The following is a 23,911-nucleotide window of genomic DNA, read 5'->3' as shown; positions in this document are numbered from 1 at the left end:
GGAGAGAAATCCGATTTAAGGAAACATAGGAGAGATGTGAGGAAGATAGATAGGGAGAGAGATAGCTGACTTTAACACTTAACATAACATATAGAAATAATCACAATTTTAACAAACATATATATATATATATATATATAGGAGGCATAATAATTGCTTCAATTGTATGATATTTAAATTAATTTTATTTGTTTGTGGGGTTTAGGGTGACAAATGTCACGTTACTAAAACAAACCATACTGTATTAGTTCATTCTATTATACTGGAATACTTTTATACTAAAGACTACAATCAAAAACTCATCCTTCACTTAAGAGTTGAGGCCAGTTACTGGTCAAAATCCCTCAACACCTATAGCAAATAATCTACTTTATTAAATTCGTTTTATTGTGTGGTGTCATTTGCTGTTTCCTGCTACCATAATCTAAAAAAATGCAAGGTGTATACCAACAGATAAGTAACAAAGTCGCTCACTCGTTTTATTAAACCAATTACATAAGGCGTGATGTATTTTTTAAGCCTGTCACATGTCTGTCAAAGGTGAGAACTACATCATCTGTTCCGGTCCAGTAGTGATCCAAGTTTTCAACTCTGTTGTAAAATATGTCATGATGGAGCGAATCATAAATAATTCACTTAACAAATAGAGCAGTTACATATTCAATAATTCAGCTGAAAACAGTATCTTACAGTAAAAATTACAGAATAATCTAAATTACTCGAAATATTCCCCCTTGGTCCAGACCACACAAGAATATGATTTACATTAGAGTCACATTATGGTTTGTTTAGTGTTCACACTGAATATTTTTTTTTACAATCGAACCAAAACTGGGATTCTGCATACCTGGTGATTTTTACCATTTGGAAACATAGCAAGATGTGGTAAAATTGGTTAAAGACTCATAACAATGCCAGAAAGTCCAGAAATACCGAAGGTGTTACGTTTCCTACGCCACACCGAATTGTAATGGGAAGATGTCGCGGCATTTTTAGTGTCGCATTTTGTGACATCACGTCCTGTAATTTGGTTTTTACAGGTCTTTATTTCGTATTGTGCTCTTCAACCACAAAATAATGCGTTTAGAAACGGACCGAGGCCCACGTGCTCAGGTGGTCTTGGTCAGCACCAGAGTTGGAAAGGAAGTGTTCACGTCGTCTAACGAACCGCACAAACAGAACAAACGCATAGGGTTCGTTTGCTTCGAGTCAAAGCTACCAAGTGTGGACACACCTTTTCACTATTTTTATGTAATCTAATAAAACGCTCACGCAAGCAATTCGAGTGACTTCATTTTCATTATCATTATGTATCATCATCAATGTGTAATCAGTAACTTGATGCTGTTATGCTTTCAAAAGAGAAGAAATAAGTGAAGTGTCACTTATCTCTATGATATAATCATATCTTGTTTTGAACAATTGTTTAGGCAAACTTTGGGAATTTTAAGATGTATTTTCCAAATAAAACCTTTCAAAGTAGTTTTCTTATAAAAAAAAATACACGCAAATATTTGTACACGTTTAATTAAGAATAAAGACTACGGTGAAATCTACAGTGATTTTGGGGCTTGGGAAAGTGTGTGTGTGTGTGTGTGTGTGTGTGTGTGTGTGTGTGTGTGTGTGTGTGTCAGCGAGAGAAAGAATGGTGATATCCATCTACCCTGATGAATTATTAAATGAGCATAGGTCATTAAACCAGAATCAGTCATCCTGAGAAAGAGGGAGACCATGTTTCAAACCCAAATCAATAACCACAGTCGACTGACTGGTCTGATACACTGATTTAGTGTCCTCTGTCAAGCCGGTCAAAAGGTGTAATTATCTTTTCTTACTAAAGGTTCTAAAATCAGGTGGTAGTTATTTCCGAAATGCCTGACTACGGGTAACCATCAGAGGGCGCTGTTCGACACAAAATGCTAAAACCGCTCTCATTTTTGCAGAGCGTCAGTAAAATCAGATCTTATTCAGACTAGAACTCTGTAGACGTAAACGATGAGCCTATATAAACCTCATGCATTTTCCATGTTGCAAGAGAAGTAACACAAAGTAACACGAGACTATTTTATGGTCAAGAAATAAGTGACAGTCTTGTAAGTGACAGTGGCGAAGCCGGGGGGGGGGGGGGGGGGGGCGCAGGGGTGGCACCCCCAACAGAGCCCTTGCCACCCCTAGTGCCACGCCACTGGAAATGGTCATTTTAAGAGAAAATATTTGTTTCCTTTCGTTCATCATTTGTATATGGACCCCTCTGATAAAGCCTTGGTCACCCTTTGGCCACCCCTTGAAAAAAGTCTAGCTCCGTCACTGAACACATAAGGAACGATTTTATTATAATTACTTCCCAACAAACGTCTAATTAAACCACCACTGCACCCCAGACTTCTTTGGATTTGTGGAGGCAGGACAAATAAAACCGAAAGTAATTTTAAACTGAGAATACTCGATGCCAGATGTTAACACGTTATTATAGTGAGATCTTGCACTTGGGACGTCCTATTCTGTATCGTGATATAGAGTTTATCAAGCAAGTTATACTCAGTGGTACATTCAGATATTTAGATCATGTACGAGGACGTATTCTAAATGTATGGTTCTGATAATACAGACAGTGCAGTCCTCGTTTGTCAGTATTAGATCCCGCCTTCATGCATTTTTACTTTTTTTTACAGTAAATGAAAATGTTTAAAGCATTTGGCAACTTATCAAAGTGATCGTGCGAAATAAGAAACAAAGGATCCTATTCAAAACGAACGTGATTGGATCCATCCACAGAACAGTAATACTGAAACAATCCTATTATGAGATAGATTAACTCAACAGAAAACTTCTTTCTCCTGTATGCATTGTAGTTCGGGTTTTCACATGTGACTGATAAACCGAGGTAACCCCCCCCTCCCCAACACCACCAGCATCACCACCACCCCCAACACCCCACCCCCTTATTTTGGTTTGGTCTTATCACTCTCGTAGTGCTACCTAGCTCTGCTACGTTCACTCCAGTCGTTCTGCAAAACCACGTAGTCAGCGCTGGGCAGATGTACCGGGGGCGATGATCTGGAGCTGGTGAGAAGAACAAAGGGCTGTGTGGGACCGTGAACGGGGAGGCAGGACCGGGCATGGCATCTCTGAGCGTGGGGCTTAGCGGGGCCCGTAAAAAAGCCGCCGCCAGAAACGGAGCTGTGGAGAGAAGGAATTTAATAACGGTTTGCAGGTAAATATCAGTGATGTTCTCCTTTGTATTTGCACTACAGACATGTTGGGTTAATCGAAGTTGTCATTTCGCGGCTTCACATTGCAACCGCAATTACCGGTCAGTGTTGATATCTCAGATTTAAAATATATACTTGAATTTCTTGCTCTGCATTGTAAACACACGCAGCTTTGGCTTTGTTATCTACGAAAATCATTCAATTGAAATCTACGTGAACTGCACACTATCAGCATGCGCCGTCATACAGTCTACACCAGCATCACGTCATACGTAATTACGTCAAATTCACCAGGTGTCCGTGTGTCTGTCCGGGTGCCGCAGCACTGTTTTGCGTTAAAGCGCACCAAACTTATCAAACCCTAAACGAAGACTGTCTACGAACGACTCATCAAGGCTATTTTAATTACTGCTGATTCATTCAGCGGTCGTGCACGCTTTGGTAAAAGCCACAGACCGAACTGTGCGGTTCCGAGTGTTCTGTTAGGATGGCTACTGCGCACAAAGTCAGTTGCGTATCTTATGACGCGTGTAAACCCGTGCGTCTCGTTCCTGCTCGTGCAGCCGACTGTGCTCGTGCAGCGGTCTTGCGGTTTTCCCGAACACACCTGACAACCTCGCCCGGGACTTCACGAGTCCTTATAATGAAATGGGCGTGTCAGCGAGACCAGCTGAAGGTGTGATGCGCACGAGCGTTCTGGAAAACGCAAACCACAGCAGTATCACGTAGGTCGCAGCTTCCCGGTCCGGTTGCTCCCAGTAGGTCGATATTTTTGTACTGTCCCTGCTCCTGACGTTGCTTGAGCTCCTGCTATTGACAAACTGCTATAACTGGCATTATTGCTACGTATCACGACTGCGATTATGCATTGCGATTGTATACAGAATGATATCCTCGATTAATAGTTAGATCAGGGTACACACAGGTACAGTAAGGAATTAGATAATTTGTTAAAGGACATTCTCCGATGTCAGTATCGTCAAGGGCTACGTCGCGATAAAGATTCTCAGTGATGTATTGTGCTGCCTTGCTCTGGACCCCTTCATCTCTGAGTTGAGGGGTGTTACTGGTGAAGAAATGTGGATTTGGCTGAGGGCCCAAGAGGTTTTGGTAGCTCTGTCCAGGAAATATCAGCTCAACAGTACAAACATCTACAATGGTGCAGAACTAAAGTGTCCCTTTTCCTTATTTTTGTAGGGATTTGGGGATTCCTGGTTATCTTTCTTTGCTGCCACATTGTATTAACAGATCGACTGAATGTATTCAATACATTAAAATGCAATACTGCGTTTAACCTACCAGTATATATACATTTTGACCAATTTTGGATACTACGTTATGTGTTAGATCATTATTGTGACAGCCGATTGCACAGCATTGCATAAACGGTCTGAATATCATACCACAGCCCATTGAAAGGAGTTTGCCAAGTATGTGAGATGAGGGGTTGCACATGTGGTATCACAAAGTATTCAGTAAGAAATTTTCAGTATTGTAGTGAATGTCACAGATTTGGATGCCGCTAATGCCTTACTTGTTTACTTTGGCAGCAAAAAGCTATTGAGCCATCACCCATAATGCTTTGAGGAACTTAGACTTACTCAGAACTACCACTGCCTGATGACCTCACAGATGCCTGTGAGATTGGTATGTTGTCAGATGTCATGTGTAATCTTACCAATGAGTAAATGTGTGCTTGATAATGTTATGCTACAGAGGCGCTTCACAGTTGCCGTTCCCTGAGAGATTCAACACTGCATGTGTGTAAATAGAATGATTGAGTGCAAGTGAAATAGCAGGTATGGAGAAGTTGGAGAAAGAGGACGTTTTCTGCTGTATTCCCACTTGGTATTTTTTCTGGTGGTATTTTCAAACTACCAAAGCGTGTGTGATTGTATTTAAAAGGCAGACAGAAGACGCGTGTGTGGGTCTGTGCGCGTGTGTATAGGAGGATGTTGGAAGGGGTATGTATTGTGTGTGTGTGTGTGCGACTGCACACTGCTGTAATGCTTCTGAACTTCATCACAGTGCCCCTTTACTGGTTGCTGTCAAAGTGATGCATCACCGAGCCTCAGGGAGAGAAGCACAGTCACCACGGAGACGCAGTTTCCATCTCTCTCCTGGTCCCCTGTGCCAGAGAAGCGGCCCACGGACTCACAGCTCTGACCCTGTTGTTGCTGCTGTCAGTCACACACACACACACACACACACACACACACACACACACACACACACACACACACACACACACACACACACACACCCTGCACAGATGCACCCTAACACCCTCTTTCCTGCTCAGGCACATATACACAAACTTATATGGAAATGTGAGTGCGTGCATTTTGGTGTGTGCATATAACACACCTCTAATGTCCAACCACATGGGTTACATTTAACCCCCCAATCAAATGCAAGCATAATGCATGCCCTCTTAACTAAGGCAACACTTGTTTTTCTTTCTGTGCATGGTGGTTGTAGCCCTTACAACTCTTTTCATCCAGGCTTTGAGAAGGAGGAAGAGAGAGGTCCATTTCCTGTGTCTTTGTACTCAATGATTGCCCCGTTTGTCTGGTTCGAAGAGCAGAAATGTCAGTAGACGAATGAGCTGTGTAATGAGTCTGCATGCTGGCTGCTATGTGCGATGTGAGTGGGTGTCCTTCAAAAGCTGACCGTTCAGTGAAAGAAAGCCGTTTCTCGCGATAATAATGTCTGAGAGATGGTACAAGAAAGGACTTAAATGATGCATTAGTTATATTATATTGATGCCATAAGATGCACCATCAGTGATGAGTGGATCCTTTTGATGTACTGTAGGGAGGTGTGTGTGTGTGTGTGTGTGTGTGTGTGTGTGAGTATCTGCACCAGGACCCACACTCCCATAGGCCCAGAGAGGAGAGAGACACAAGTGGAGAGCACCACCTAGTGTGGGTAGACAGCCAATAGGAAACACACCAGTAGTGGGCGTGGTGACATTGTTTACAAATGCCCACAATGCAGTCCAAATGTGATTGCGATGTGACAGTAATGGTGGCCTAATTTTCCGGGCTTTTACGCACACACACCTTACAGCACACACAGACATCCAGGCAGCACCAAATAGCAGTATATGTGTGCCTGTTGCAGATTACCGTTTGCTGTCTGCTTTCTAGCTGTTTACCCATGCTGAGAGATCGATCTCTTTCCTTGAGAGTTCCTAAGATGTTCTTAGCCACTCTTTACTTTCATCCGTGGTCTACATTGCTCTGTAAACCCCACATGCTGGAGGTCTTTCGCACTCTCTCTCTCTCTCCCTCTCAGAACATCACAGAAATACTTCCTTGCCATCTATATACTGTGTTCACATATTTTCTGTTCATCTTAACTAACTGGAGACATGCAGGGTTTTGATAGTGTGTGTGTGTGTGTGTGTGTGAAAGAGAGAGAGGGGGGGCAGTGAATGACAGAGGTAGATTGATGGTGAAGGAAAATGAAATGGAACAGCTGAGAAAAAAAGCTTTTGATCGGACACCTTCCCACATTTGACTTCTAAAGCTTCCTGAAACTAATCCATCAGCTCTCTAAAAAAATCGAAACAGGCATACCCTCACTTTAAAGGTATTAGGCTGCACCGGAACCACAGCCAGCCATGCCCTCATTGTGATGTTCAAGCTCCCATCGCAGATGGGCCTTTCTGCCTTTACACCATCCTCTTTACATTCACACAGTCAAACTTTTAACTTGACATTGAAATTTTAACTTGCAGCCCAATAGAGTTAAGTAAGAAGTCTGTTGAGCAGAGATACATAACCTAACCTGAGCCATATAACCTAATTCATAACAGAACTTGGTGTTGTAAAGACCTATAAGGGAGTTGAAGGCGTGTTCCTCACACAGGTGACCTGGAAGGCGTTTGTCCCACACTACTGAAAGACACTGAGGAGACGCCCTGGTCTCCTTCAGGATTCGGGTAGTGCCCAAGTGTGAAATGATGAGGATTGGAGTTGGGGTAACCAGATTACACTACTGGGACACATGCTTCCTGTTTTGTGGATGTGCACAGTTGTATTACTGTTACTCATTATTCTGGTTTCATCGACTTTTGAGCCTGTTCCTTCTTCTGGTTTCCAGATTATATTTTTGGAACTGGCTGTGGCTATTATGCTCATTTTCAGTGTTCATTATTTTATTTTGGGACTTTACCAAAATAGACTTGCATGCTTCAGTTTTCCAAAAACATATTATTTTTTAAATGCTATTCATCTGTCATCCAATGTCTGAAATGGTGTGTTAGAACTGCTATCTTTTTTAATATGTGCATTTTGTGAAACAAATTTGACCAATTTTAGTCTGTACTTTTGCCTTTATAAACACTACCTCTAGGATCAATGGTGGGTGATGATTAACCTCTATTGATGTGCATTGTCCAAGGTTCTGGGACCAAGCACCTGTACACACACAGTCATTGGCTGGTAAGACCAGTACCAGAATGTAGTCCAAATCAGAAGCACAAAGGCTCTGATTTCTCCCACACGGTGCATGCGGGAGAAAATAATTTGATTTAGATGGCCACCCAAAGCCACTGTGCTGGTAGTGATGTGATGATGGAGGTGGTGGTGCTGGGTGGGGATGGTGGTGATGGTGCACACATGCACAACAGGGGCTAATTGCACACGCGCAAGCATTTCAGACGCAGCGTTTAGTGTCACCCTGGTTTAGATGCCATGTTCTAATCATCTGGTGTGTCTGTGCAGGTTCTCGGTGAAAACGCTGATTGATCGCTCCTGCTTCGAGACAATAGATGACACGTCTCCAGAGTTCATCAATTTTGTCTCTATTTTGGAGCAGATCCTCAGTCACCGTCTCAAAGGTAAGACTGCAGGACCATTCTGAGGTCACACTAAGTGCCCCTGAGGCAAACTAGGCAAACTTCTAATAAGTCTTGGGTACACATTTTGTTTACATTAAGCATTTTTAACATATTGGTCCCTTTTCAAATACAGTATAATATTACATGTTCACACCTTTTAACATACTTCAGACTTTATATTTCACCATTGTAGATCTTATTAAACACGCATTTTTTGTTCACTTTGTGATTTGTGGGTGCACACAAATCAAGACCTGATCGACAGTGGGGGGCGGGGGAGCTCTGTCATGGCCTCACTGTGGGTTTAGCCATAGACTGTTTTCTGAGGCCACCCTGAAGGTCAACATGGGAGCTGCCATCTTTGGTGTGCCTGTGCGTTAGATGAAAGTGGGAATCTGGAGACTGGAGGACAGTATCGCCACACAAACCCCTGCCCCATTTATTAATACACCCTACTAAATATGACCATAGAATTAGGGCTGCACCTAACGATTATTTTCTTGCCGATTAATCGAACGATTATTTTTTTCGATGAATCGGTTAATTGAATAGTTGTGATTTACCCACAATTATAAAAAAGAGAAATCCTCAAGACGAAACCGGCTCTGCATTGACAGGCTATAATGTTAGTTTAAGCTATTCTCTTACCGCTACGCGGCCAAAAGTAGACAGAAAAATATAAAATGACCGAATAACAGTCTTGCATAACTATAGTATGTTACCATAACAGCAACGTTTTAACACGTGCCGATATAGAGAGTTAGCAAAACAACTTGTAGTGAATACTACAATGTGTGAATGTGCTAATTTACGATTACCTAAAAACAGAACTTACGGTGGTGTTTCGCTGCTATCTTGATGAAGTGCTCCGGGATGCTTGCGCTTCAGGTGCTCGTGCATAGCAGTCGTGCTGCTGTGATAAGCCATCTCCATTTTGCAAAGCTTACATAGCACCACGTTGTTCGGTCTCTGTCCAAAATACTACCAAACTTTAGATGCTCGTGTGCGAGTTTTTTTAGCCGTTGCATGCTTCCCAGAGAAAGCCATGTTTTTTAGTGGGCGTGGCCATCTTTGTGGCGTGTCGACGCACGTTTTTGCAAATCGACATATTTTTGTAGTCGATTATGTCGATGCGTCACCCTACCACTACACAGAATACATTCCTATATAGATGATCCATTATCATTTAAAACATAAGAACATGTAGGCCTACTTTTCTTGTTCCTGGATAGTAAGCTTGTGTTCTTAATTCCTTGGGCCTAAAATGTATATAAAATGGCTAATGCTCCCCTTAAACGTTACCTTTGTGGTCAGGAAAATTGTGTTTTTGAAAAAAATATCGATTTTCCTCTGTAGCATATTCAATGCTAAGAAGACTTCATGTAACTTCTGGAACTGTGAAAACTCGCTTGAAGTTTACAGAACTGTCCAAATATGTCAAAAACTTTAAAGAAAAAATGTAAACTTCATAGAACTTTCTGGAATTGTCCAATAGTCTAAATAGCTGTAACATAAACTGAAATGTGTTGTCTTAACGCACCTATATTTATACTGCTGAGTAAGTGGATAGTGGACACATAGCTACGTTTAATTTAGATTTTTGGCATCTAGAGGTTGCATGCATCCAGCAGACGCATTTTGTTACGTCTGTAGCCAATTTATCAAGACAAAAGCGAAAAGGTTTTCAGTGAAACGCATCGGTTAAGATATGAGAGGGCTGAAAAGCATACTTCTGTCGGGGATGAAGACAAACCGCGGGCAGCAAAGAAAACTATTGAAGGCTGGTCTAAAAGAGCCATGAAGTTTGCTGTCCCAAGAATTCAGGGGAACCGACTGACCCCCCAAGCAAGAAATGTATTTTCACACGGCTGACGGAAACGAAGGCACATATTTACTGATTATTATTATTACTGATTGTATTCCAAATACTTACGTGTAAAACGTAAACAGAAACAGCTATATTAATCACAAATTGTTCTCAAAACGGTTTAGAAGTGAGTGGGTTTTCGAGATGTACGACCATATAAATCACTTTCACGACATGTCATGCTCTGTCCTACTGACCAGACCACTGCGTATGTTTCTCGCAGAAGTATTTACATTTGACGTGTAAATCTGTCAAGCGAAAACTCGTGAACGGTAGGCCTAAGGCGTAAAGGTGCAAGGTATAAAGGGGATAAGAGACACCCACACGAATAATTCCAGTTTGTTGGGACAGGACAATACGTCTGTCACGACAGAAGCGTTACAGAAGAAGCTACAATTAGGCAGGTGGGAAAGCATTTAAAGCATGTCCTTACCCCTTGAGTGCAGGTCTAATGTCTCCTAACTCACTAAGTGCGCACTCCTTTGCATTAGCTTAGCGTCTGCTGCGGAAAGTTTTGCGGGAACAACTACCGTGGACTATTTTTACGCTCAACGTAAAGTGTAAACAAACCGAAACTTCCATTAGAAGACATTAGTCGCCTGAGAGACAAGTGTCGTGGAAAGCCATTAGCGTTACGCATGGCGAGGCGCGAGCTCGTTATTCTTCCACTCAATCTCCACGCCACCAACCCTTTATCGCTTTAAATCCTCTCTGGTAGAGAAGCATATGCATGACTCGCAAAAACGTGGATCGTGGTTAGAACACACAGAAAAAAGATTCAACATTTTACTCTAGGATGGTAATAGATGGTAAACTCACTCACCTAACGACAACAAATGCTTTAAGCTAGCCCTATACAATCAAAACTCCAGTCATTTTGGTCCTTGCATCCACACAGACAAATTCAGAGATTGCTCATCCACCCTGTAGTGGTTGCTCAAGCAAGGCAAGATGGTGTGACTGTCTGGCACTGGGGCACTTCAGGACCACTTATTTCTTTACAAATACTCTCTCTGTCCACATGTCTTGCTTATATTCTTTATCTGTTTAATGGGTCTCCATTTCCCAGTCCAACCACCCAGAGACACACAGCACACAATCATCAAAAGAACAGAAAGATAACATACACCCTTCACCCCTTCACCCCTGGCCCACTCTCCCTGCAGGTCAGATCAGCTGGTTTGGCTATGAGAGCCCGCGGAGTTTCTGGGACTACGTACGTGTGGCCTGCAGTAAAGTATCTCACAGCTGCATCCACAGCATTGAGAACATGGAGAATGCACGCAGTTCCAGAGCCAAGGTGCGGGGACATTATATGAGCACACGTGTGTATACACACACACACACACACACACACACACAAACACACATATGAGCACACATATGCACACACACACATGCTCACACACAATCACAAATGGAGGCAGTCTGGTCACCCGGGGTGGCAGTCCAGTACCAAAGAAATCCCTCTGCGACTTCCATGTGAAATTGGATTTGATACAAAGTCACTGTAAATGGACTTGCAGAGAGAATTCTACCCTTGTTTCTTTTATACTGCCAGCGGCATTTCTAGTTTCTAGGGGAACTGGGGAATTATTAGCTCTGTTTCTCTCTCTCTCTCTCTCTTTCTCTCCCTCTCTTTCAGGGCCGTGCATGGATCAGAGTTGCCTTGATGGAGAAACGTCTGTCGGAATATATATCTGCAGCTCTGAGGGACTTCAAAACCACAAGGTCTTTCATGCACGTACACACACACACACACACACACACACACACACACACACACACACACACACACACACACACACACACACATTTGTAGAATATGATGATGTAGATAGTGGTGCAGCCTCTTGTTTTGTAAGTCCCTCTGTTCATAACAGCACTTAGAGCTGCTGTGTGCCCCTCGTTCAACCCACACTTCACCTAACATCTCTGCTGAAACTCACTGTCCCCAGTAAAAGAGCTCAGAGCTGTTTCATTTCTGACAGATTCTAAGGTCCTTTTTTTTGGTCAGGATTATGGCAATCATTACGATGACTTGCATTGTGTTTACATATTACTGAATCATTTTGTGTACATGTGGGTTTTGTTTTATGTTTGTTGTTCTGTGTGGATGCTGACCAGGAGGTTCTATGAAGACGGGGCAGTGCTGTTGGGTGAGGAGGCGGGGCTACTGGCAGACACTCTCATTGGTTTAAACGCTATCGATTTCAGGTAAGAGTACGTGTGTGTGTGTGTGCCTCTCTTGCTCTCTATATCTCCCTGTATGTGCAATTGACATTCAGCATTAGTGCATCAGTCCGACAGGATGTAAATGATTCATGAAACTGATGATGATCGATGTGCACCTGCTGATTTTAAGACACTTTCCGTAAACACACCCACACACACCCTGTTGTGTTCTAATCAGCGTAAAGGTTTCTGCATGTTTAAATCAGGCTGTGTGTATTTAGTGTACATGGAGCTGAAAGGTCCTGCTGTTTGCTTGTCAGCTTCTGTCTGAAAGGGGAGAGTCTGGATGGATACCCTGCTGTCATCGACTACACACCTTACCTCAAGTTCACGCAAAGGTACCAGCAAATAACTCACCTCACACTCACACGTATTCATGGACATACACACGTGTGCACACAGGCCACACACAGGCTGTCTTACAGACCATGTTAATTTATATAAGAAAATCCTTTAATGTAGTGTCTGTATGTCTGCGGGTGGATGTGTATGTATGGGCACCTGTGTGTGTGTGTGTGTGTGTGTTTGTGTGTGTGTGTGTGTGTGTTCCAGCTCAGACAGCATCAGTAGTGACGAGGAGGAGATGCGTACGCTGGGCAGCAGCGGCAGTGAGGCCAGCACTCCCGAAACCAACATGGCCGCCGGCCTGCGCACAGACCTGAGCAGCTGGTTCAGTAAATGCAAGAGAGTGGAGCAGAAATACAGAGTGGTGCTGGAACAGAAGGTGTGTGTGTGTGTGTGTACATGCATCTGCGTGTGCATGTGTGTGAGAAGTAGAGGCAAAGGTTTATTATGCTTATGCAGTTTGACTTATTTGTATTTGTATGTATTAGGGTTGCAGCGGTAACCGGTTTCACGGTATACCACGGTATTAAAATGCACGGTTATCATACCGTGTGCGTTTGCTTATTACCGGTAAAAAGCAAGCCAGCGGAGAAACTGACCCGCGCATGCGCAACTCCGCTCCGGTTCAGCTACTAAGCACACAGCAGTGAGAATGGCAGAAAGTGCATTAGACTTAACAAATTTTTTAACAAAAAAAAAGCTTAACTAAAATCAGCGGCGAAAATGACGTAATCGCGGTGGCTCCGCCGGTGAGCGCGGGTCTCGCGCGCTGTCGATTCGCGAGGTCGTGCACGTCTCGAATTTTGTAACTTTGCGCGCGTCGCGCCTCAGCGCAATGAACAAAGTCATGTTTGCAGGGTTCATACACCTTTATAAGGTGGAATTAAAGCACTTGTACGTAACTTTAAAGGTCCGTTTCAATATTTCCCAGCACCTTAAACTTAATTAAGTTAAATATTTATACATATACTCAAAATAATTCGCTTTTTATTAAATTATTTAATGGTTGTTTATTTTCAAAACGCCCAGTCTTAACGTCTTCACGTTCTCTCATGTTTCGTCCTGGAATTACAAGAGGCTCGTATTTGTTAACGTAATACAAAAGAACTGTGCCGAGTCGCGCGCTACGGTCACTAGTGAAAGTGTAAATCCATAGATTTTTAAGGTCCTTGCTTTCACTGGATGTGAAAGATGCCATTAATTTACATGCGTTCATTTTCAAAATTTTACGTGCCTGTTTTTCATATGTTAAAACCAGACTCGGTGTGAAAGCCTTAAAATAGAAATCTCTATTGTGAGGGTCATGTCAGAAATAAATCCTCTCTTTCTGCAGTATCTGGTTATATTCTAACTTGGCAGTACAACGGACGTTTACAACAGTTGTTGATCAGACACTGACCCAGGTTGAGTTTATCAGATATTAAATAATTTAAACTTAAATAATTGTACTGAAATCCATGATTTAGGTTTATCTAATTTTGCAGTATTTATTTAAACATGTGTACAGCTTATTTTTTTAAAGGAGACATTTTGTATACAATAGTTCCAGGTTTCTACAATAAATAGTTAATTGAACAAAAAAAACTTGTAATTTCTTTAAGGGTCAGTGTATCTTTTAATAATATACAAACTAACTGTGATACCGTGATAACCGTGATACCGCGGTATTTTCTGAGACGGTTATCATACCGTGAAAATCTCATACCGTTGCAACCCTAGTATGTATTTAGTTGTAATGCACTTGTGCAGTTAATCTACAATATATTATAAATGTGTGTGTGTGTGTGTGTGTGTGTGTGTGTGCAGGGATACCTAGAGGAGCTGGTGCGTTTGAGGGAGGCCCAGCTCTCAGAGTCGGTCTCCCAGAACAAAGCTCTGTTGAAGCGCTTTACTGAGGCTGACCTGAGCCACAAACTGGAGAAAGAGCAGCTGGAGTTCATCATTCTAGAGCTGCAGGACCAACTGTGAGCATGCGCACAAGCACACACACACACACACACACACACACACACACGCACACACACACACACACACGCTAAAGCACAACATGCTTGTGCCAGGTCTGTGTTCACTGTTCCCTGATGACCCATGGTAAGCAATGTTCGTCCTGCACATATGCTCCGCCCCCGTTATTGCAATTGGCTGTCTCGGCTGCATTTAAACCAGTAAGCGTGACATTTACCATCACAGACAGCAGGGTGCAGTTGCACACCCACCCGCAGCGACATTCATGGAGGAAGAAATCTGTAAATACAGAAGCAGGCAAAGAGAAATGGGGTGGGAAGAGGAAGAGAAGAGGGGGTGAGGAGCAAAGAAGGGATGAGAGGGGGAGAGAGGAGAGGGGTGGAGAAAAGAGGAAGAGAGATGAGAGGGGGAGGGAGAGAAAAGGAGAGATGAGAGAGAAAGAGGAGTACAGGGAGAGAGTCCTACTCTAATAAACATCAGTGAATTGGCTGAAAAACCAGATCAAACTGAAAAGCCTCGTTGTAGATGGCATTACAATTAAATGTCTGCTTTATGCAGATGACCTAGTTTTGCTGTGACAACAAGCTACAACAAAAAGAAAAGATTCTGTGCAACATGGGATCTGATAAACAATGACCAAAATATCACTGATATTCCAAAAACAAAACAAGGAAACCTACGAAATTGTATAACGAACATTACAAATATTCAACAATCAAACACATACATGTATCTAAGTGTTGATTTGGCTGTAAAGGAGATCTTTCTTTTGCCATTAAGAAATTCATCAAATTTGAGATTAAAATTTGAATTTGGCTTAAACCATTTGAAACCGTAATTGAACCAGTTGTACAATCTCTGGAACAAAAACTATTTCACAATTTGAGACCAACACCAAGTGAGACAGAACATTCAGAACTATGTAGAGGTGTTTTCAGGCTAGAGAGGAACAACACTGAACAATGTCCACAGAGGACACTGAATTAGGGCACAAGTCCTCCATTATTAAATGTTCAAAAAAGAGCACTAACATTTTGGAAACATGTATAAGTTAATAACCTCAACTCTGTCCGAGGTGCTGGCCTGACATGAGCTGAAACCCACCGATATTACAAACTCCGGAGAGCTTCAAGAGAACTAAATACTACACACCACTCCCTGGTAGTGGTGGAGCCCGATCTGTGCGTCCTAACAGTGTCCAAAATATGAATCAATCAGAAACCCGTTATATAAGAACATTTGCAGCAATTGCTTTTCTATTTTATGATTGCAGTAATATAAAAAACTGCCCTATATCTTGGAAGACAACTGTGAGCTGATTGCGCAAACAACAAGATTAGTAGCATCTTGTCACAGCTTAACCGACCATTTATTTCAAGTGAGAGTGGAAATTTTAATAATTTGCAACTAAATGCAAAGACATTATGACTTATGAAGAGACAAAATGATTGGTTCCAACAAATTCCATAGACCAATCACAGACCAGCATTGTCTGAGGTGCCCAGCCTCTACTCAGACCCTCTACTCCCCAGGCTAGCTATCATGCTAACTAGCTTTAAGCTAATGTGACTAGCTAAGGCTAAGCAGGTAGGTTTCATAGTGATTTGCTCACAAGTAATTTAGTAATTTATTTAAGATTATTTTGCTTGTCAGGAGCTGCATTAGTAGCCAGACCCAGCCAACAACATTAGTAGCCAGACCCATAAGAGACAAACTTCAGGGCTACATTAGCAATTTGATGCCTGCTAGTGTGAACGGACCAATCATTTCATTTTTCCATTCAGTTGGTCAGTATTGTTGATTTCTGGATTAAAAACTTGTTTTGAGAATGATGTACTTTCTTTTGTTCCTTTCCTACCAATTTCCACTTCCTTGTATATCTTAATTTATTCTGGACATAACAGCTAAAATAACGTTCATACCAAAAATATTGAATTGAATTGAAGGGAGGGGAGAGAGAAGGGAGGGAAGAGAGGAGGGAGAGGTAGAGTAGAGAGAAGAGACGGCCACTCTGGGTAAAACCAGTGTCTCTAGAAGGTTTGTTCTGAATGCTGTCTAGATAAAAATCCTTTAGCAGGTTGGAAATCTAGCAGTGTTTGGTTTGAATCTCAAGTGAGACAATTGAAAATCATGCAGGACCTTTAGGGATTTGAGCATGCTTGCATTGGGTTTATGTATATTTAACACTCCAAAAAAGGCTGCTGTATTATAAACAGTTGTGATTTCTTCTGAGAGGAAGAGAGGGTCCATGATGCCTGATCCCCACTGCTGGAAGGTGAGAGGGTCCTTATCCGGTTCTGTTAATTACAGATTCTGCTGTCATGTGTGAAGCAAAGAAAACAAGACACACACTCCCCACTGTAAAGTCGTACCTAAGGACTGCACTGTGATGCTCTGCCTGGTCAGGACCTTCCTGCCTCTGTCTCATGATAAAATCTGGATGCTGTCAGAACAGCAACTTCCGTGCCTTCCATGGTTAAGATAACAATTCGTCATAATTAGTGGCGCCTACGGATATATAAAAAGCTCCGAGTTGGACATGCGTGGCCTCTTCGGAGACAATAGGAGCTAATCATGTGTAGTTTATTGCATTGTTTGCTTCTTTGGAAGGGAATGTGCATAACAACCCCTCTGCATGAAGCATCTTGCCCACAGACACTCCATCTCATTAATAGGGACCCGTATCTCACTGTTGAGTGAGCTACTATGTGCTCTGCATTGTACCCATCATGTGCTAACATTACCCATTAGTTGCAAACCATGTTGTTCTTGGTTTATAATGATTTGTAATGACAAAGCTATTGTGAACAGAACCAAGGAAGAATTGGGTGGAGTCCAAGAAGTCTAGGACTGTTAAGAATAAGAATTACATACGGAACACATGATAAATTCACACAAAGATGAGAATTATTTATCATTCCCATCACTTCTTTGTTTATGTATCTGTCTAATTATTCTCGTCATGGTGACCGGCGTCGGCCAGAGGAGGGTGGGGTTCTTCCTCATGCCCTTTGGGAGTTTTTCCTTGCCACTGTCGTCCTTGTCTTGCTCACTGGGGGCTTGGACTCTTGTAAAGCTGCTTTGTGACAACTGTTGTAAAAAGCACTATATAAAATTTTTTTTATTTGATTTGAGTTTATAGGGCAGGTCAGGGTTGATGTGGGGGGCTGGGGTTTCCTCATCTTGAACCAAACATAAGCACAGGTCATTTACGAAGCCTCAGATGTTTGCATCTGAGCCGGTACAGTGATTCTGCTGCTTTTTGAGAATCAAACCAGCAAAAGGTCAGAGGTCAACAGTGGCTGTGTAAAATGAGTCTAAGTGCTAGTTTTCATGCGGTGGTGATTGGTGGTTGGACCTTGCTTGGTAATTACTTCGTACCTGAAAAGCATGGCTTTATTTTATATATGTAGCTGTTGTCTCAAGTCACACACAGCTCCTACAGATTGGGATGAATAACAACATCTTTCTATGCATGTCACTGCATGTTATGTGTCAAGTGCACATCATGTAACTGTGACCGAAAGCTTCATGGTGTGTATGTGTGTGTGTGTGTGTGTGTTTGCATGGCTGTGTTTCAAATGCCAGCAGGACTGTACTGAAGAACCATGACCTCCGCTCCAGGCAAGAGCTCACATCTCACCTGACCAACCAGTGGCCCTCGCCTGGTGCCTTGGACAGCAACGCGGTGGCTTTGGACACACTCCTCTACCAGAAACACACACGGCAGTGGGACGAGTACGTGTCTGCCACCTTTTCTTCCTGTGTCCTGTGTTGACCTTAGAAAATCTCGTCTTGTAGTGCACCATTGTCGTGTTTCTGACTCCTGTGCGGGCTTGCACACTTCTCCAGTCGCTGGTCACGGTCCTGGCAAATGGTGCTGTTGGATAGTCACTACTTCCTGGTGTGCCGTTCGTTTGACGATGCAGAAAGAAAGGAATCAGGAACATGTGGCTATGAACTTCATTGTAAACCAGGGGCTGGAATTTTCAATGTGACTTCAGACTGAAGAGGCTGTTTTGAAACTAAAATGGCTAACTAAAACAAATCACGACCAAGCAGAAATGTGGGGTGGAACATAACATTTTATGTGAGTGTGTGTGAATGTGTGTGTGGGTATGTGTGTGTGTGTCCTAGAGTATTTGCATTCCCTGCAAACGACCTGCTGCAACGTTTCTAGAGCTGTTGTGTGTGTGCCTTCACAGGAAGAGCTTTCAGAGTCTGGACCAGCTGTCTGCTGATATGAGCCTGTCTCAGATGTCTCTGGACCCTGGACACACAAATACACACAGTCTTGATGGCAAAGCAGCACACTGGCACAGAGAAGGTACGTGTGCGTGCGTGCACACGCATGTTTGCATACACATGCACACTTGTGGAGGGAGTTTGAGTGTCATCTCATCTAACTGGAGTATGTCTCAGGGTGATGTCATTTTGAGGAGACGAGATACCAGCTGTTTTAATGGGTCTGCTAGATGAACTCAGGGCCAAACGGCATGAGATAACTCCAAAATAAATGGGCAAATGACGCGAGTTGGCTGTTTATTTCTAACCATGTTAATGACGTCAGATAACTCTGTTAGAAATAAATGAGCAAATGCCGTAAGAAAACTCACATAGAAATAAACACACGGCCAAATCAAGTGATACCTACTGGGACCGTGTAGGTCCTGCTCCATCCATCCATCCATCCATAATCATATCTATTCATATTTATCTCATCCTTGCCAAGGGAATGTAGAAGGTGGCTGGTGACTTGTTCTTTGTATTTTGTAGTCAGCAGTCTCAGTGCTGCATATGCTAGCTGGTTGGTTGGTTTAGTTTTAGTTATACCATTGGTTAGAATTGTACTTATTGCTGGCCAGCATAATGTCTGACCACCAGGGGAACATATGTTACATATTACACACATATACTGGGAATATCATGTCCATCAGAGAGGGTCTATTTGTATATATCGTTTTTCTGGAGCTCTTCACACATTGCTGGAGAAGACTGGAGTGGGAGCTCCCATCTCAGTGGCCTGTCAGCATTTGACTGGACTGGACTGACTAGACTGTATCCTACATAAATATCAGACTCTTTATTACATGCCTTATCAGGCAGGCTTATTCTTGGCACTCACTGGTTACATTTTATCCAATTACAAACTCCAAAATGGTTATCAGACAAACATCAAACCAAACATCAGGGAGGTGTGTGAGATGCATATATCTGTAAAATAAGATTATATTGTAAATGTGTGTGTGTGTGTGTGTGTGTGCGCGCGCGCGTGTGTGTGCTTTCACAGGTAAAGAGGACACACCATCTCTGAGAGGTCTATGTGGATCTCTAACATCAGTAGCCAGCTACAAGTCTTTGGCTAGTCTGAAGTCCAGCGAGTATCTGGCGAGCCCCATCACAGATATGACCAGTCCGGGATTAACTCCATCCTAACTGTGCATACGCACACAGTCTATTCAGTCTATCAACATCTCCACAATTTATTTCTCCTAAACACTGAAAACACTGTCCTTAAATCAGACTGTAAAGCTGTCAATACAGAACTAAATTTAGACAGCGCTGTGCTGAGATCAAACGATCGGTGAAACGTTAAACTACCTAAAGACGCTTTTAATGTGCATTGGTTATGAACACATCTCCATCCAGAAATGTAATTTCATTTCAAATCTGCTCACGCTCTTTCTATTAGTCATTCAGTGTTCTCAGACCAATGTGAATGTCCTGTTAAATAGTCTGCAGCAGCTTTGGTGTGTCTGGATTAGCTCAGGACTCCTTTTGAATTAGTTTTTCCCTGTTTTACACTATGTTTGATATAATATTTTAATAACATTATATTTATTAAGAACCTTTAATGTAATAGTGTGTAGTACATATTTTGACCACTCGATTCCATATTGAAAACCACCAATAAGAGTGTATTCCTGCACCGCTAGTGCTCAGCAGATGCCTTTTAAATATTAGCCATGATTTTGGAGCATTGCCTAATATGGTTACTTGAATTATTCTGGTCCTCTGAGCAACCAAATTTTGAGCGGAAGATGGACATCCACTCAAACGTTCCTCCTAGGTTTGGAACAGCATAAAGTGCTTCGCAACTTTGGACATATTCATCAGTTGCATGATTTACATATTCATCCACCAGTAAAATGACAGCATGCTAATTTTGGATCTATGCCTGCCTCATTAACAGCTCAATAGGTGATGAGCGCTGGCTCATTTTTGTTCTTTCAGTGAGTGCAGTGGACAGGCTAGTACACACAATACATTTTACGATTGTTTAAGACTTTGTTTAAAGGGATCATTGAAAAAAAAAAGACACTAAAGTGGTTCTCAACAATCTTGTGGAAAAGGAACTGTAAATGCTGGATCATGGGCGTGGCCTACCCCATGTCAACTATGAAGAGTTCTTCACTTTTGGATCTCTTGTTGAAATGTTCAAGAGCTCACACCATTGGCTGTCTTGTCACAACACATGATTTTTCCTTTTGGAGACTATTTTGTAAGCAGTCTCATAGTGATGGAGATACCTGTTCTAGTCCTATATTATTATTATTATTATTATTATTTTAAGAAATTCAGTTTCTATGTGCACAATAGGCTATGACTACTGTACATAATTTGTTTAATGTAAGACTTCACTTGACTCCTTGAATTTAATGATTCTATAAATCAAATCCCAGATGTTGGGATAATGGCAGTTCTAGCTTGGATGAGCCATCTTTTTAAGCCCTATCCGTCACTGAATCCGAACTTGATTAATAATTAATCAGTCCCCTTAAAGAGTGAATTTAAAAAGCTTAAACCACAACTGGGTAACTGCGTTTACATTTACATTCCGGGGCATTTAACAGACACACTTATCCAGAGAAACTTTACAAAAGATTTTATGTTGTACATGTACATAATGTTAAAACTCAAGTGGTCATTTAGGAAGCAGATTTCACACCTCAGGTCCAGCACCATGAGATGGTCAACGTGAACTTACTGGACAACCTCTTCTCCCAGCTTCTGGTAGTGGCCAGTCATGACTTCACTGAGAAGTCATGCTTAAAGAAATATCTTTTGTTTTCACTAGTATTAGGAATAAATAGAGGTGAAGTCACAGGTATGAGACAAAATAACTTTTTTGCACCGTGTTTATTCTCCATTAAATAATTATTGGCTTAAGGCAAGAAATGTTTTACTGTATTTTCCAGTTTTTTAAAACCTGCACTTACCTTTCCCCCAACATGAGGTAGGACCATTTCATAATCATACTGACAGATTAAAGCGTCGGTCAGGGGGATTCAGTAAATGTGTTGCACCTTTAAATGTGTTGTTTTAAAGGGTAATTTTGGCCTTAACCTGTGCATAGAGAAGCATCCTTTTCTGGATTGTGACAATTGTAGCAAACACCCAAGCATTTCTTCATGACCGACTTAGTCATGAAGCTCATGTTTCTTAGCTGGAGCTACTCTGCTGTTGTTCTGTTTGATTGTAGCTTTATGAATCAAGCTCACCAAAAACTTGGGAAAAACCGGAATCCGTACATTACAAATCACACATTTCTACTTCACAATTATGTTTACAGTCACGTCACTTGCCAAACTCTTTCTGCAATCAAATTTTGGTTTTTTAAATTTTATTTAGGAAAAGGGCATGAAAGAGCATGCTGATTATATCTATTAATTGTTTGATGCTCTGGATCATGCTACACCTGACAACAGGCGAGCCTCTGCTGATACAGGCTTTTGACATAACACAAGAACATGCCGTACTATTAAGTAGCAGAAGGTGTGAATAAATAGACCAGGCTTAGAGAATCTATGAGATCCAGCATAGCTGAATAGTCTGTCATTCTCTAGTATGTGTCATCCATCCATGCTTCTGTTCTCTGGTAATTCTGAGTTTTACATACAGCCAAAGGGCAGAAAAACTTAAACTCTGCTGCTGCAGCCCCCCAGAATGTTGCGGCAGTGGAAGTAAAGGGAAATTTTACATAAATTTCCTATTTGACTCATTGGTCTCATGTATATGCGAATAGAAAAGCATATTGAACTGTGAAATGTTTATCAAGCTGAATTATTACTGAAAGTGTTCTCAGGCATAGAAGGTACGTAGTGAAAAATAATTTTCTCTTGAAATTTAATGAGGTATTTAAAACAATTATATGAAAATACGATTTTTATGTGAATGTATGTCTTTAGATTTTGTTTTGACAATGGACGTAAGAGATAGATGTGGTGGGCAAGTGCGTACTGTAGACTGCGAGACTAAGTTGGGGGGAGGGGGGATACACCGACTGTGCTAGACTGTATGGGTGGGGGAGGGGCGACACCCTGACTGTATTAGACTGTATGGGTGGGGGAGGGGCGAAGCCCTGACTGTGCTAGACTGTATGGGTGGGGGAGGGGCGACACCCTGACTGTATTAGACTGTATGGGTGGGGGAGGGGCGACACCCTGACTGTGCTAGACTGTATGGGTGGGGGAGGGGCGACACCCTGACTGTATTAGACTGTATGGGTGGGGGAGGGGCGACACCCTGACTGTATTAGACTGTACAGGTGGGGGAGGGGCGACACCCTGACTGTATTAGACTGTATGGGTGGGGGAGGGGCGACACCCTGACTGTATTAGACTGTACGGGTGGGGGAGGGGCGACACCCTGACTGTGCTAGACTGTACAGGTGGGGGAGGGGCGACACCCTGACTGTGTTAGACTGTACAGGTGGGGGAGGGGCGACACCCTGACTGTATTAGACTGTATGGGTGGGGGAGGGGCGACACCCTGACTGTATTAGACTGTACAGGTGGGGGAGGGGCGACACCCTGACTGTACTAGACTGTACGGGTGGGGGAGGGGCGACACCCTGACTGTACTAGACTGTACAGGTGGGGGAGGGGCGACACCCTGACTGTATTAGACTGTATGGGTGGGGGAGGGGCGACACCCTGACTGTATTAGACTGTACGGGTGGGGGAGGGGCGACACCCTGACTGTGCTAGACTGTACGGGTGGGGGAGGGGCGACACCCTGACTGTGTTAGACTGTACAGGTGGGGGAGGGGCGACACCCTGACTGTATTAGACTGTATGGGTGGGGGAGGGGCGACACCCTGACTGTATTAGACTGTATGGGTGGGGGAGGGGCGACACCCTGACTGTATTAGACTGTACAGGTGGGGGAGGGGCGACACCCTGACTGTACTAGACTGTACGGGTGGGGGAGGGGCGACACCCTGACTGTACTAGACTGTACAGGTGGGGGAGGGGCGACACCCTGACTGTATTAGACTGTACGGGTGGGGGAGGGGCGACACCCTGACTGTATTAGACTGTACGGGTGGGGGAGGGGCGACACCCTGACTGTGCTAGACTGTACGGGTGGGGGAGGGGCGACACCCTGACTGTGTTAGACTGTACAGGTGGGGGAGGGGCGACACCCTGACTGTAT

General features: G+C 42.8%; 1 protein-coding gene across 2 annotated transcripts; it reads left to right on the top strand.

The window, feature by feature from the left end:
• The first annotated feature begins 2,933 nt into the window (after positions 1 to 2,933).
• Positions 2,934 to 22,773, top strand: rundc3b (RUN domain containing 3b). 2 transcript variants are annotated; one of them, XM_077012923.1, is made up of 11 exons: positions 2,934 to 3,214; positions 7,946 to 8,061; positions 11,095 to 11,228; positions 11,574 to 11,659; positions 12,056 to 12,145; positions 12,424 to 12,501; positions 12,716 to 12,887; positions 14,315 to 14,472; positions 18,065 to 18,211; positions 18,679 to 18,800; positions 19,764 to 22,773. In XM_077012923.1, exons 1-11 carry the CDS (start codon positions 3,120 to 3,122, stop codon positions 19,907 to 19,909), a joined length of 1,344 nt encoding a protein of 447 aa, XP_076869038.1. In that variant the 5' UTR covers positions 2,934 to 3,119; the 3' UTR covers positions 19,910 to 22,773. The 2 variants fall into 2 exon arrangements, with proteins under 2 accessions (XP_076869038.1, XP_076869037.1); XM_077012922.1 differs by having other exon boundaries at positions 18,062 to 18,211.
• Positions 22,774 to 23,911: the final 1,138 nt, after the last annotated feature.

This window comes from Brachyhypopomus gauderio, chromosome 7, assembly GCF_052324685.1.
Source record: "Brachyhypopomus gauderio isolate BG-103 chromosome 7, BGAUD_0.2, whole genome shotgun sequence".
Lineage (NCBI taxonomy): Eukaryota > Metazoa > Chordata > Actinopteri > Gymnotiformes > Hypopomidae > Brachyhypopomus > Brachyhypopomus gauderio.
This window is presented reverse-complemented; position numbering and strand designations above follow the sequence as displayed.

Excerpts from the sequence above, each read along its gene's own strand:
- rundc3b (XM_077012922.1), top strand. The coding sequence starts at position 3,120 with ATGGCATCTCTGAGCGTGGGGCTTAGCGGGGCCCGTAAAAAAGCCGCC. Across the intron at positions 11,229-11,573 it reads CACGCAGTTCCAGAGCCAAG|GGCCGTGCATGGATCAGAGT; the intron begins GTGCGGGGACAT and ends CCTCTCTTTCAG. Across the intron at positions 12,888-14,314 it reads GAGTGGTGCTGGAACAGAAG|GGATACCTAGAGGAGCTGGT; the intron begins GTGTGTGTGTGT and ends GTGTGTGTGCAG.